The following is a 13,881-nucleotide window of genomic DNA, read 5'->3' as shown; positions in this document are numbered from 1 at the left end:
GGCTGATGAGAAATCTGTGAAGCAAAAAGAATCCGCCGCCACTTTTCTATAAAGTGAAGCGATTTCGGCCGGTTCTGTTGATATTTCTGTTAAGCCACGACGCCCAGGTGCTAGCCGACGTGTGCTGCATACTTCACATCTTCGACGGCCACCACAGCATGATCCAGTCACTGATCGACTCAGCGCAGCGTCAGTATCATTGAGGCCTCCTCAGATGAACAGAGTGACGTTGTCAACGCCTCACTAGCATTGCCCTGGCTAAGGCTTCTTTTACAGAAGAGCATAGTCAACATTGATAAGGGTTCCGGTAGGGTGATAAACACCATTTCGACAGGTACCCAACACCAGATTCAAGCGCTCATTCAGGTCGAGGTATTTCATAAATTTTGCGAATTTCTGGAGAAAGGAAACTTGGAGGACCTTGACATCGGGCACCCCGAACAGATAATTCATCAACTAATTTAGAAGTTCATGATTTTGGAGCCGCACTTAAATCTGTTCATTGCAAATGACTAAGGTCTTCCCGATGGATATTCTTTATCGGGTTGTCCAATCTCTCCGTTCAGTCGGAAAGCCTAAATGCACCTGTAGTCGTAGGGTGGGCGGCTTAGGCAAACTGGAATCTATACAGATGCAGGATAACATTTCTTCTTGATAAGACCATCTTATATAATTACCTTAGAATTCCAGAAGGTGCTTCCGAGTTCAATTTCAGGTAGTTAAAGGCTCCCGAAGGTGGCTACAAATTCAAGAATAATTACTTACAAAACTTACACTTATAAGCTTCACATGGGTATTATTGATTATTGGTTAATAAGGTCGATCAGGTGATTTGAATTATGTTAATGCAACCTTTATAGAATGTAAAAGCTCGTGAGTTAAGCTAATAAATAAAATGTAGTAAACAAAAACTTACCCATCTCCTCGTCTTGTTCCCTGAAGTCTTACTTTTGGCAGTTTTAAATTTTCCTTGTGCTGGAGGCACCACAACTTCTGGCTGAGGGGCGCCGGACTTTCCCGTACTGAGTGCACGGGCATGACTGCCTTTGTCTTGAAGCAAGTAGCTGGGCAAGAGTAGGTAGTGATTGCTGTAAAACAGATATTTCAGGTGAAAGAATGGTTAGAATAAGAGATTCTGCATTAATTTTAAGCCCGCTTCTAGTAAAGCTAAGGGGTATATTGATTTCGCTACCTTTCTCTTATAGGGTAATCTCATCGATCATTATAAGATAACTACAAAAGCTAGAATATGGGCTAAAGCATGAAGATTCTATACATATATACCAGCGCACCTCGCAAGCGCGATTCTTCAATTTTCTAGTGTTTGTGTCCTGATATGAGAATGAACTAAGTTTACTCATTTTATTGGCCGTATTTAAAGGCTCAAGCGACTCCAGTCCGAATATATGGTAATAAAGTTATGGTAGCAGACAAATTTATAACTCCGACATAAGTTCAATAGTCTAGCCACAGTAGGGAGCCTTGAACAGGCTGAAATTAAGCCCGGGAACACCGTCAGAAATGCTAAAGTAATCTTTATTACTCACCACGCATACATTTCCGGTGCCTGTACGCTTCTCGCGAGGCGAACAGATTGGTCCAACCGGTCAGGGCCATCGCGATGTGACCTGAGCCATATACAACTTCAAAATCAGTTGAGCAATGATCTGTTTGGGGGTGCGGAAGGGCAAGGTGCTTGTCATTCTCCAGCGGACTTGGGCCTCCAAGTCTTCTTTCTCCAGAAATTCGAGCAATTGATGAAATACCTCGACCTGAATGAGCGCTTGAATCTGGTGTTGGGTATCTGCCGAAATTGTGTTCACCCTACGGGAACCATTTTCAATGTTGACTGGCTGTGCTGTACCAGAAGTCTTAGCCAGGGCAATGTTTGGAAGGCAATTACAACGTCAGTCTGTTCATCTAAGGCGGCCGCAATTATACCGGCGCTGCGCAAAGTCGATCAGTGACTGGAACATCCTGAGGTCTTCCCCGAAGATGTAAAGTGTGCAGCAGACGTCGGTCAGCACCTCGGTGTCTGGGTTTAACAGAAGTGGCAAGAGCAGCAGAAGACGCTTAACCTAATTGAAGAGTGGCGGCGGATTCTTTTTGCTGCATAGATTACTGATCAGCCATTCGATGCTGAGTAAGGAGGAGATCGGAGTCACCCTGTTGATCAAGTATCGGACTTCATCGATCCCGTTTGATTTGTGCTGTTCTGCACGAAGCGCATGAAGATGGGCCCAATGGCTGCACTGCTTCCTCAAATGACCGTCTTGTGGGCAGGTTGTGTCCCCAGAAGCCACTTTATCGTTCACGGACATCGACAATTGGCCTTTCAGTTCGACATCGCGAGTTGGAATGGTAACGACTTCGAATTTGTCTAGCAAGTTTGTTAATATTTTAGATGCTTACGCTTCGTTGATGTAATTATAACTAACTTTTACATTGTTCTGTTGGTATTCAAACTTTCACTATAGCCAAGGCCTACTCTTTTAAATTGTAAATAACGAAAGTGAAAATAAAGTAAAGTGAAATTTGGTTGCGACTTGCATCCTCGGAGTCTTCCTTTCTGAATGGCACATTTTACCCTTTCTTCTTCTTATATTTTTCTGACGAGTAATTCAGCTACGCAATTTGTCAGGTTCACTATTGACATCGCATTCACTCTCACTCACTAAGCAACTCAAGGGACCACGTACACTGATAGATAGCTTTGTCTCCCTCACTCTGGACATCTCGTTACACAACTCGAGAAAGAGAGAACCGAACTAAGAAGCAGAGCAACCAACTAGAAACGCGGGCGGCCCAACGGCCGTTAATTTCAAATAAAATCTAATAATCAGAAGGGGTGCGCGGGAATATTTCGTATGTCCGTATATCTGTTCGTATAAACTTTAGAAGGATGCTTATACGATAAGTTTAATTTTGTTTTTTCTCACCGAATGTAAGCCTTCGCGATGCTGTTCGGAAACAAATGCTTGACCCTTATTAAAGAAGAACCCCGCGAGTGTCGGGAAGTTCTTAACTTATTATCAGACGATAAGAACTGTTAACTGTGCTAGCAAAAGTCACCATTACAGTGAAAAACCCCATTGATGTAACATTAGGGGCAGAATTAAAGCCTAAGCCACCTGTAAGTCTCGACACCAACATGACAGCTCCCTCTACTCTACTATGGCAAGTCCTCAGCAGCAAAATTTGACCAATTGATCTACCAACCTTAACCAAAGGATCATCTGCACGAAGCGGAAATTACTTTAGGCGTCCCTCTCCTCATGCCGTTCTTCTTCATAAACCTTCTCGAATGATATTATTTTTCGCCGTTCTATATAGTCTTATCCTATCTACTTACTCATTTAACACATGAAAATAAGAAAAAAGAAAAGAGGTATCGGAATCAATGTTTTTCAAACTACACACACAAAGATGTAAAGAAAATTAAAAACTTATTCGACAGAGCTTAGAACCTCTTCTCGAAATATCTCTTTAAGGGAATACAGATGCGTAGTTGAGAAAACTCTGCTGATCAGCAGTAGGCTTTAAATAACGCAAATGAATCTTCCGGTCAGCAGAACCATCAAACGCAGTGCATTGATTGGATGGACAGCAATTACCACTGATTTTTTCGCGCCTTTATTAATTGCAAGCCGCTGGCAAGCCTCCCCCCGTGTTCTTCTTCTGCGTCAAAAAGCAGCCAGCCGCTGAGCAATTAATCAATTTGGTCTCTCAATTATCGAGCCAAAAGCTGCGAAATCAGAGTAAGACAAACATTGCGAGTTCAACCATCCCAAAGGCCTGCCTAGTTGACCGAACAGTTAATTAAATCGACCGCCACTGCCACCGTTTAAGCCTTAAAGACTCCAACTTTAAAGCTCCTCGGAACATTCTCCAGTGGAAGAAGGGCTCCGTATCGGAGCCGATTAAAATGCCATCAATTTGAAAATGGATAGCTTGCGAAACGGTTTTTCATCTCCAGAGCCATCCTGTCAGCTGTGGCAATGTGCGATGCGACAACTTAGGCGCCTCCTTCGTGTTGCATTTTGCCAGCTGGCGCGTTGTTGCCATATTTCACGCTCCCGCCGCCCCGCCGCCCCGTCGCCAGTTGGAATTTTCCATTTCGTCTCATTCTGTATGCACTCAACGCATTATGTGGCGACATGTGTTCCTCTAAAGACAGAGACAGGGAAATGCCCCAAAAATGGAATGCCTTGGGGGAGGAACGAGTCCTGGATGTGGATGGGAATGAAGATGAGGCCGGCGTTGAGGTTGGGATGAGGTAAGGGATGAGCCGCAGCCAGCTGTTAGTGGGGTGTTAATAGAACCCAACAGGCAGTGAGCTGCATTCTAATGCATCACTGGTCCGAACATGACCCAAGTCAGCTAACCATCTTCATGGCTCCACGCATTAATCAAATGTTAATCCCCGGCAGCGACAGTTTTTTTCCAGAGTCCCGAAAACGGAAGCCGAACAACAGGGCCTGATGAAGTCGAGTTTTGAAAACAAGGGAACCACCACTGGAAGCCTCCAATTAGCCAATTTTGCCATTTTCCTTGGCTTTCGATTTGCGCATATTTTCTGCTAATTAAGGGGCGTCGTCATGCCAACTGCAGGCATCTCTCCCTGGTTTTCCCCCATCATCAGGTGGTCACAATCAGTGAAACGAAATATTCCTCGACATCAACACCGCTGGCTTAACACTAGGACGGGTGAAACTGGCAAGCCCCATTCACAAATTTAACCAGAAACTAGCGGAGTTTTAGATTTCCAAATATGAAGTACTCGGATACGAAATGAAATTAAAGAAATTCCGATAAACCCAACTTTTTCCGGACAAATTTGTTGCCAATATGAACAGAAAAGGAGTGGAAAAATCACTCCGATCTGACGCTTCTTCAAAGGCACATGTGCTTACGTAGCTAGACACTGTTTCATCCTTTTTCTACTAAAATTGATATAAATGTTTTGTTATAAACAAATTGAATTTCTGGTGAGAGCAGCAATAATCTTTAACTGCGTTTCAAACCTGTGCGTTGGGATCCTTAGGAGGTATGCAAATTGAATGAGAGCCTTTCGTATCCCCTGCCCTCTGAATAGTGCAATTACCCCCAAAGACCTTTCTCGTCGCTTGTAATTTATTTATTAAACACTTTCAGAGTAGAGGGCAACAATTTGAGAGGCCCCGGGGAGAGTCACGTAGTAAATGCATAAAAAATCGGCAACCGAAAGAAGTAAAGTCGGGTCCCCATGCATTTATGCAAACTGTGAGACATTGTTGCGAGACCTTCCCCCGGAATTAAGCTGGGGCTGCGTGTCACACTAATTTGACCCAAAAGGTCCCGGCCAGCACGAACCTCATAAAAAACATTCGGGCAACTGCGGGATCAGCAGAGATGGTCCTGACTGCCGCCCTACATAATTCACGAGGCGCAAAACTAAGCTAAGACCGAAGACATGGGAAGAGTCCGTCACACTTGTTGGAAGCTAAAAAACTAATTGCACAAGCAGCCAAATTAAGTCAATCCAGTGGGACACCAAAACTCATCCGAAGGACCGCAAACTGGCGTCAGACATATCAGTCACTAATTAAAATAAAATTTGATTTCGTCGCAAGATTTCTCACTTCTTCGGCGCACCTCCATCTGCGGTCTCCACCTAGAATGCGCATCCACCGCAGCCTGGATGATTATTTATTTTGCTTCCGGCTTCCAGGCTTTGTATAACCGCAATTTCGGTTGGCATCGATGCACTGGAGCATCCGTATCTATCTGCACGGCTTCCCAAGACAATACCACAGCTATGAGCTCTTTGATTGCTGTTACGGCATTTGTAACTGGCATTGTAGCCAGAGAAATGAAAATTGCGTTTTCGAAAATCCCCACATAAAATGGTTTGAAAATATTCCTTTTGCGCTGGCAGGTGAAGCTGCTGCACTTTTTAAGACCCTTAGGTATCGGTGGAAAGTACCTATATTCTTGAGCAGCATTAACAGCCGATTTGACCATGTCCACATATACTTTACATAGACATTCTAGAGATTCCTGCGCAGAGCAACGCAGATGCAAAAATATAAGGGACAGGCTCACTGTTTCTTTAAACTATTCGGCTAATCCCGAACTGCCTGCGAATATCCTATTCGATTGGCCAGCAAACATATAATCCATTCCATCACCAAATAAGTGTGTAACTGCAAGATGCGGGTTCTTACAGTGAGAAATACATGTGCTAAACATCTAAGCTCAACGCAAAATCTAACAGCAGTTTCCTGTTAATAAGCTTTCTGGGGAAAATATTTATGCAGCACGACCTACCAATTGATCCACTATTCAAAAACAGAAGGCGAAGGTTAGGAAAGTAAAGTTCGATGTCGAAGAACGGCAATGAAATGAGATCTGGCTTGATGATGAGTGTATCCAGCTTTCTGATGAAAACGAATGTCTAGTTGACATAAAAGGTTTCATATTTTCTAAATAAATGTTCGTTCGGCTAAGCCGTCAAGTAAGTACTACCCTGTGGAACAGTCCTGCTTTGAATCTCCTATTTGCATCAACTTGCAGCATCTAAATTGTGTTGTTCCGAATGTTCCGAAACAGACAAATGTTCCGAAACAGACAAACCATTTAACTCGACAACGAGCCGACGACCAGGCTCCGACCCCTCAGCTGCAACCGCAAAGCTGCGTCCGTCGCTCGCAAGTTGCAACTAACAAGGGTGCCAATCCCGACCCCACCTAGCCCTGACCCCAGCTCACCACAGTTAATTTGTTGTACCAGCCCGCACACAAATAAAGCAGCCAACAAGCAAACTGGAGGAACGAATCGTTTGCTTTGAGCCAACATGCTACATGCAACACTTTATCCACTGGATGACTGTTTTCAAATTTACAGCATGTCAACAGGCGAGCGCTCGCAAGCACCCAAAGTTTCTGGGGTCCAGTTGGGACCAGTGTCCCACATGGCATTAACCATATGGATGCAGCGAGGACACTTCAGTTGGCTTATAAATTGTGTAAATGTGTATTGCGCATACGTACTGTTGCGCCTGCCTTCGCATCTCCAAAAGTGCCTTTCCTTGTGTTTGCTGCGGGACCAAATCTCTATTCTGATGCCAACGATGATGGAAAACTGCATGTGCCATTGACTCGCAAGAGGAAAGTTCTCTGGGGTACAGTTGCGCTTGCTGTCAATTGCAAACATTTTCCTTTTCAGGGACCTTTTCAACGGCTTGGGCTCATTCTTAGTTAAATAGGAAAGCAAATATAATTAAATATTATTGAGTGATTAGGGAAGATTGTGATGTGTTGCTCTATGAATACTCCCTTACCGCCATAAACCTATCAGTTCTGTGGCGCTTTAAGTCGCCATTGTTTGTTTACCATTTGGAAAACCATAAACTAAAACATATTTAAAGAGCTATTCATTCTTCATATCAAGAATGTATAATCTTCTTCTTCTGCCAGTTACCAGACTTAAAAGGTCCAACCGCCAGCCACAACCAATTGATAATCAAGTCTTATAACCAAACAACTTTCTTAACAGGGATTGTCTATCGTCACTGCTGTTCCGATGCTCCCACTTAAGCAGTTTTTTAAGCAGTACATAGTTTTGGAGAAGAATGATTAAAATTAGGCCGCAACATTTGCTGTAGTTCCCGAGATCTCGTTAGCGTTGATATTGACCGAGTATATGTATACTTTATAGAGCTGAGAAAGCTTTCTTCGACCCATTCCTCGTGGAGTAAGGATGGTAACAATCGAAGCAAATTTACTTTCTAACTAACATATGGTTAAAATACACAATTGCCAAAATTGCAATCGAATTCACAAACATTTGCAAACTGCATTAGCGAGTAGACCACTAGATGGTTCCTACAGAAAAGAAGATTTATATTTAAAACTAAAATAATTTTAAATTTAATCAGATAGGCCATTTGACTATAAGCAGGCCACGGCCTAATACCACCTCAAATTATTTATTCTTATAGATTGGAAATGAATCGTACTTAAATGTACCCAGTAATTCCGCAGTTGACTTGGTTAAATTGTCATAAATTTGTGGCACTGAGAAAGCTATTTTCTGGCTAAGGCGAGTTCTAAGACTGAGTAAGGTTCAGACTGCAAGCTAGAACCGAAATATTGGAAAATATTCAAATTATCTTTGCAACAGAATTTGAAATCAGCTCACGTATTTTTGCAAACACCTGTATTAAACAATGGACATAAAATCAGGGCTAAATAAAAACAAAGGGAAGAAGGACAGATTGGGGAATTTCCGAAGGCAACATTTTTCTGCCAGCTTCACCGCCGTAAGAGAGTTCGCCGCACGGCAAACACGTTCCGGAGTGATGTTGAAACTGTTAGTCGGTTACTCGGTAGTCGGTTGGGTGGCCCCTTTTTCGCACAGTTGAGCTCACATTTTATGGTCAAGTTGCATTCGGTTTCATTTATATTTCATGTGAGGTTTTATTCTTCGGTCTCTCCCTCTGGCCAAGACAATTTCACATTTTACTTTTCCCATTAATGTCAATTTAAATGTTCCAACGCTTTGTTCTTCCAGGGAATCGCCAAGGGTGTTCCCTGCGTCGTCCGACTGAGATACTGTTTGCACAAAAGCACTTAAAGACTGCACTACTCCTCCTAGATAATCGCTCGGAAAATAGTTGAATTCCCTCTTCCGCCCGAGTCCAGTTCCGCAGTCATTTGTGGCAATTTGCGTGCTCATTGTTAATTTGATTTCCAGTTTTCGATAAGCGAAAAACACCTCGACAGCTCCGGGGCCCCTGCTATTAGGTTTGGGCGTGGCTGGGCGCATAATTGAACGATAAATTAAATAAAGGCAATGGTACGACCGAAAAGCAAAGTGCATTCAAACGTTAGGGACTCTTCGCCTTTTCGGGCCTCTACACCAATTGAACTGTAAACGTGAACTCTTCCTTCAGCTAAAGAAGCAGCAAAACGGTGCATTAATGGCAATGTTAGGGCCTATCAAATAACTTAAAACAAAGTGTTTTCAAGCTGCCTGTTTCTATATTTAAAGTCATCCCTAATGCTGTTTCCAATTTGCCGTATCTATTCGACTTCCTGCTCCTTTGACGAGGGGCTGTGGATGCTGAAGGTAAATGAGTTTGAGCTGTACATCTCGCATGAGTTTATGGCTTATTAAAAACTTTCAAAATGTCCACTTTGCAAGTACCTACTAAATTTACGGCAATTTAATGTGGGAGTAGCTGCTTCCGAAGCACCACCGAACCACCAGTTTCTATGGCCCTGTTCGAACTTTGATGTTTTTGTCGGCTTAGACGTTCACGGTCTGGCGGTCCCTTGCTCAGTTGAGCGGAGCTGAGGAGTGTGAGGAGCGAGTGGAAGGGTCTGGGGCAAGGCAGCAGTTGTGGCATGCTGTGAGCTAGCTTTCTCAAATGGTCACCCAAATTAAATGTAAAGCAGCAGCGACTAGCACGGCACGCCGAAGCGAGGCAGTTGAAATGAGTGACTTACCAGTGGTGAAGAGCAGTACGTAGAACGTAGTACCCCCAGAGTAGAGAGCATCGCTCAAGCCAATGTCTGACCTCAGCTATGAATACCCTTAGCCAGAGATCGCCCTATAGTCAGATCGGGATGGGGGCCGCCGCCGGCTTCCTCACCGGCTTTGTGCTCCTCAAGGCGAGTAAGATGGTGGCCGTGGCCGCAGGAGGGACGATCCTGGTGACCGAGCTGGCGTTGCAGGCAGGCTTCGTCCGACTGGATATTCTCAAGATAGTGTTGCAGCCGGAGGAGGATCGGACTCGGGGCCAATTGCAAGTCACCAGTGGAGCGCATTTGGAGAGGACCAATCTCTCCCGCGTTCAGGAACTGGGGGATAAGGCCAGGAAGGCGTGCGCCGCTAGCGGCCGCCTCTGTGTGGCCTTTTTGGGCGGCTTTCTGCTTGGTTTTGGCTGGGCTTAACTAATGCAAATTACCAAAGCTACAGAGCTACATGTAATATATTTAAATTGCGAACCAAAGTTCCACCTGTAATGCTCTCGGGCAGCATTTTTATTTCGGGTTTAGGGAGGTGGCGCGCAGGGAAAGTTTCCATAACAAAAGCCTTGAAAATTTCATAGAAATGCTCTTAACAAATAGCCGAGCCTCTCTTCACCGCACACATACTCAAACGTGTTCAAAGTTCGTGCCCCCATAAAAAGCGTCCCAGCAAAAACTTCAAACTTGTAACAACATTTTCATGCGCTTTTAAGCATTTCAATTTTCACCCCGCGGAGGGTGAAAATTTATGCATAAGCAAAGTTTTTCATAACCAAGGCAATAGCTGAGCTCCGTGGGCGTGGGTTAGGGGTTGGTCTGTGTCAGATTTCATATGCATGGCCCGGACTGGGACTAGGAAAATATGTGATTAGCCAGTGAGACTCGAGTGGAGAATGTGGAAAACAAATAAAAAAGTCTACATTTCCACCGGGTTTATATAAGAATGCCCCACTGTAAGTCAATTAAAGTCGTTCATTGCATAAGGATCGAGCGAGAATAAAATGTGAACCTGACCCGAATTCCATTGAATTGAATAACCATTTGACATGTGACCGAGATATTCTCTCTCGAGCTTTTCCTTTATCTCCTGCTGGAGGAAAAACGGTATCGACTGCTGCAAGCGAGCCAGAAATAAATATGCCACACTGGTCAGGATCTTCCCCAACAATGGAAATCAATTTAAATCGAACCAGAACCTCGACCACTCACTAACAAACCAGCCACACGCATCACGTACTACTACGGAACACATGTCGTATGAGCAATGAAATTTGCATCTGCAAAAGCCAAAAATTGTTTTCTTTTGCGACCAGCCCCGAACGCACTTTAAAGTCCCCCATCGCCAACAAGTTTAATTTGATAGTTTAATTATTCAAATACCGATAGCCCGACAATAGATAATCCCATTCAGCAGTGGCCAGGATTAATTGAGAGAGAGAGCTCGTTGCAGAGTCCAAAGATAAATGAAGTTTAAAGTTTGGCCTGTGATTAGCATGGGAATCAGCAGAGTCCGGCAAAAAGTGGAAGTCGCGTCGAAGGTCGGTCTGTAGGTGAGTGCGGCTGGGAGAGGAGGACCGCAGGCGGTTGTGGGTTCAATTAATTAAAGGTGATAATTGGGTGGCTATTTGGCAAAGAGACTTAAACTTTGGGAGAGCAAAAAGCTGAGCTTGCGAGTCGGTGTGTGGTAGTGTGGGGGTTTCGCTATCACCTCTCTCAACATTACCAGAAGACTCGCTTATATGAATATATCTCTAGCTGCATTCGGTTTAAGCAAATAAACTTAATTCCTAGAAGATATAGTCTATAAGAATCTTGCTTGCTTACTCGCAACTTCCGGCAATGGCTGATGATGCTTATTTGGAATAAACACAAGCAATAGATTCCATAAAATTGCTGGAACATAATTAAATAAGGTAACAATGGAGCTTACACTTCAGCCAGCCAATGATGGGCTCCATTAATGATTCCATTGTGCCGATAAATATGGTTAAATATTCATTAAAAAGCTTGGAAAAACATTTACTTACGCAGAAACCACATAATCCGTAGGCTCTCACAGTTCCACATGCAAGCTTGAACATACACAACAGAAAATCAAATTTCAATAGCCCAAACAACAAATGGCCTGTAATTGTTTGCCATCAAAGCAAACCAAACCGAACCAACCCAACCCGAAGCTCCGAGTCGGAGCCAAATGTGTGTAATTGCGAAATATGTCTAACAATTTGACCAAAACTGAATTTGCACAAAACCACAAATAGGCAAATTGAAAATAGCTGGTCGGGCGGTGGGAATTATTAAATTGGAAATTAAATGCATTTTCGTGCAATAATTCGGCAATAGAATCGGACTTGTGTGAATTCATAATTACTCGAAAGGCGCCCCGCTTCGAGCTGCCTGCCAATAACTCGATTAAAACTTAAACAGTTCAAACTTCGGACTGAAAACGGTGGGCCAGTGCGGGGCAGGGGGTTCCCCAGGTGCAACTTCAAAGCTCCTGCACAGGCTGCTCATTAAATTCTCATGCTTGCCTGCAGTCCAAGGTAAAATACGAGCGGCGGCTCTGCAGCTTCAATCGTCTCGCACAATGCCCCAATGCTCCACGATTTCCCTTGCAACGACTTCTTTCTTCCGACCTCAGCCTCTTCATTTGCTGCCGACGCCTTTGTTGTTCCCATAAAGGCGGAAAAACGTGGCAAAATAGTGGGAAAAGCCTTTCTATCTTCGGGGCTGGCCTCTGCCGCAGGGAAGGTGAAAAACAGAGAACTTTTATGGGGAAAACTGCACAGTCTAAGGTACTAAACAATGCAGGACACATTTGTACTCGAACCCAAGTGTCAGAGTAATTGATTCGATTTTTATCGCTGTGTAGTAATTAAAAGAACATTGCTACTGCAAAAACTGAGCTCTCACTAGGTGAAAACAGATTGATTACTTGGGCTGAATTGGATGATTTTACTGCGACACAACTTTCTAACAAATGGAAAACTAAAACGGGGCGAAACAGTTTCCATGACGACAAATGTCAAAATGTTATTGTGAAACGCTCGATGGATGTGCACTTGGGCGGATCAATTTAATTATGTGATTAAAATAGCAAATAGGCACCGCCAATGCTTCCAACTTGGCCACCATTTCCAGCTCGTAAGCTTTAAAGTGCCTTTAAGGCGCTGCTACCGGCGCTGGTGCCGGTTGTCAGTGAGCTTGCGAGAGAGGCAGACACCGGCGGATGTAATTTCCAGCTCAAGTTGCCGTGACTTGGCCGTGTCCAAGTCAATGCCGGGAAGGACCTTCAATAAATTTAGACCGGTAGGCGTGGATGGACTGCTATCCGGCTCTTCCATCGCGATGCATCGGCCAGCTGTAGGTCGGGCTGTCCGTCTGTCTGGCTGGCAATACGTGCAAATAGTAACGTGAAATTATTTCCGGAATCGGTAACTAATATCGAGTTCCCTTGGCAGACTCGTAGTGAAGTTCCGCGAACTTCGCAGCCAGCTTATCTTAGAAGTCAAAGAAAAAGGCCGAACTGATTAAGGGTTTTGTTGAAGTTTGCCAAGACGCACACGAACTCTCGGAAGAATGCACTTTTGTGCTGAGAACCCTTTCTCCCAATCGCGGCAGACTCCTCTGGCGTCGTATATTTCCACTGCAGACGGCTCAAACTGTCGCCATAAATGTTAATTAAATTAAAACGCTAATAGGCGTGAAATATGATAACACACAGATACGGAAACATGCAGACACCAGCGAGCTCCCGAGAGGAGGCCGTGCCGGCAGGTGGCAGAGTCGGGCGAAAGGCAGAGCCAGCGCTGTAACAGCTGCCGCAAAGCCTCCTGCCTCGCCCCCTGTCGCCTGGGGGCGTGTGGCAATTGCCAAAGTTGCCGCTCACTTGATTTCCAGAATAATACTCGCAATAATTAAAATGAAAATTAGAAATGGGCCAAAGGCATCGGGCCCTGCTGCCAGTCGAAGCATCTGCCAAAGGGAAAGCAAACAGAGAGATAGAGATGGATAGTAGGAGGGCCGAGTTGGGCCAAGAAAAATGGGGAGGCAAGAGGAGGAGGAAGAGTGACTGGAGCTGCCGTTACCACTTGGCTGCCTCCTTGGGCTCGAAAAATTTGCCTTTTGGTGGCGCCTAATTAAAAGGGATAAGTGCCAGGGCAGGTGTGAACCTGAAGCGGCCTGGCGATGAGGCAAGGTGGGCGGAGAGGCGCAATTACTAATTGCTGTGATTATAAGGGTCGGATGGCACATTCTGAAATCTTGTGGGCGGCTTTGAACATTAGAGGGGACCATTCCTGTGTTTTCTTATCAGTTCGTTTTTAAAAAATTAATGTTATATTGAAATGCTGAATTAGTGTAACAG

At 44.4% G+C, this 13,881-nt stretch overlaps 1 protein-coding gene and 1 long non-coding RNA gene across 2 annotated transcripts; one reads left to right on the top strand and one right to left on the bottom strand.

Moving 5' to 3' along the window:
- Window positions 1-404: 404 nt before the first annotated feature.
- Window positions 405-841, bottom strand: LOC108103382. Its single transcript, XR_005993631.1, has 2 exons — window positions 678-841; window positions 405-623 (listed from the first exon to the last, which is right to left on the bottom strand). It is a non-coding gene; the product is annotated as an uncharacterized LOC108103382 (long non-coding RNA).
- Window positions 842-9,371: 8,530 nt separating this feature from the next.
- Window positions 9,372-9,997, top strand: LOC108102483 (FUN14 domain-containing protein 2). Its single transcript, XM_017207496.2, has 2 exons — window positions 9,372-9,506; window positions 9,568-9,997. Exons 1-2 carry the CDS (start codon window positions 9,413-9,415, stop codon window positions 9,936-9,938), a joined length of 465 nt encoding a protein of 154 aa, XP_017062985.2. The 5' UTR covers window positions 9,372-9,412; the 3' UTR covers window positions 9,939-9,997.
- The last annotated feature ends 3,884 nt before the right edge of the window (window positions 9,998-13,881 follow it).

This window comes from Drosophila eugracilis, unplaced genomic scaffold (assembly GCF_018153835.1).
Source record: "Drosophila eugracilis isolate 14026-0451.02 unplaced genomic scaffold, ASM1815383v1 contig_1828, whole genome shotgun sequence".
Lineage (NCBI taxonomy): Eukaryota > Metazoa > Arthropoda > Insecta > Diptera > Drosophilidae > Drosophila > Drosophila eugracilis.
The sequence above is the reverse complement of the archived record's forward strand: the minus strand, read 5'-3'. Positions and strand labels throughout refer to the sequence as shown.

Coding starts and splice junctions, on each gene's coding strand:
- LOC108102483 (XM_017207496.2), top strand. CDS start 9,413: ATGGTCACCCAAATTAAATGTAAAGCAGCAGCGACTAGCACGGCACGC. Junction 9,507..9,567: donor CTTACCAGTGGTGAAGAGCA/GTACGTAGAACG, acceptor GTCTGACCTCAG/CTATGAATACCCTTAGCCAG.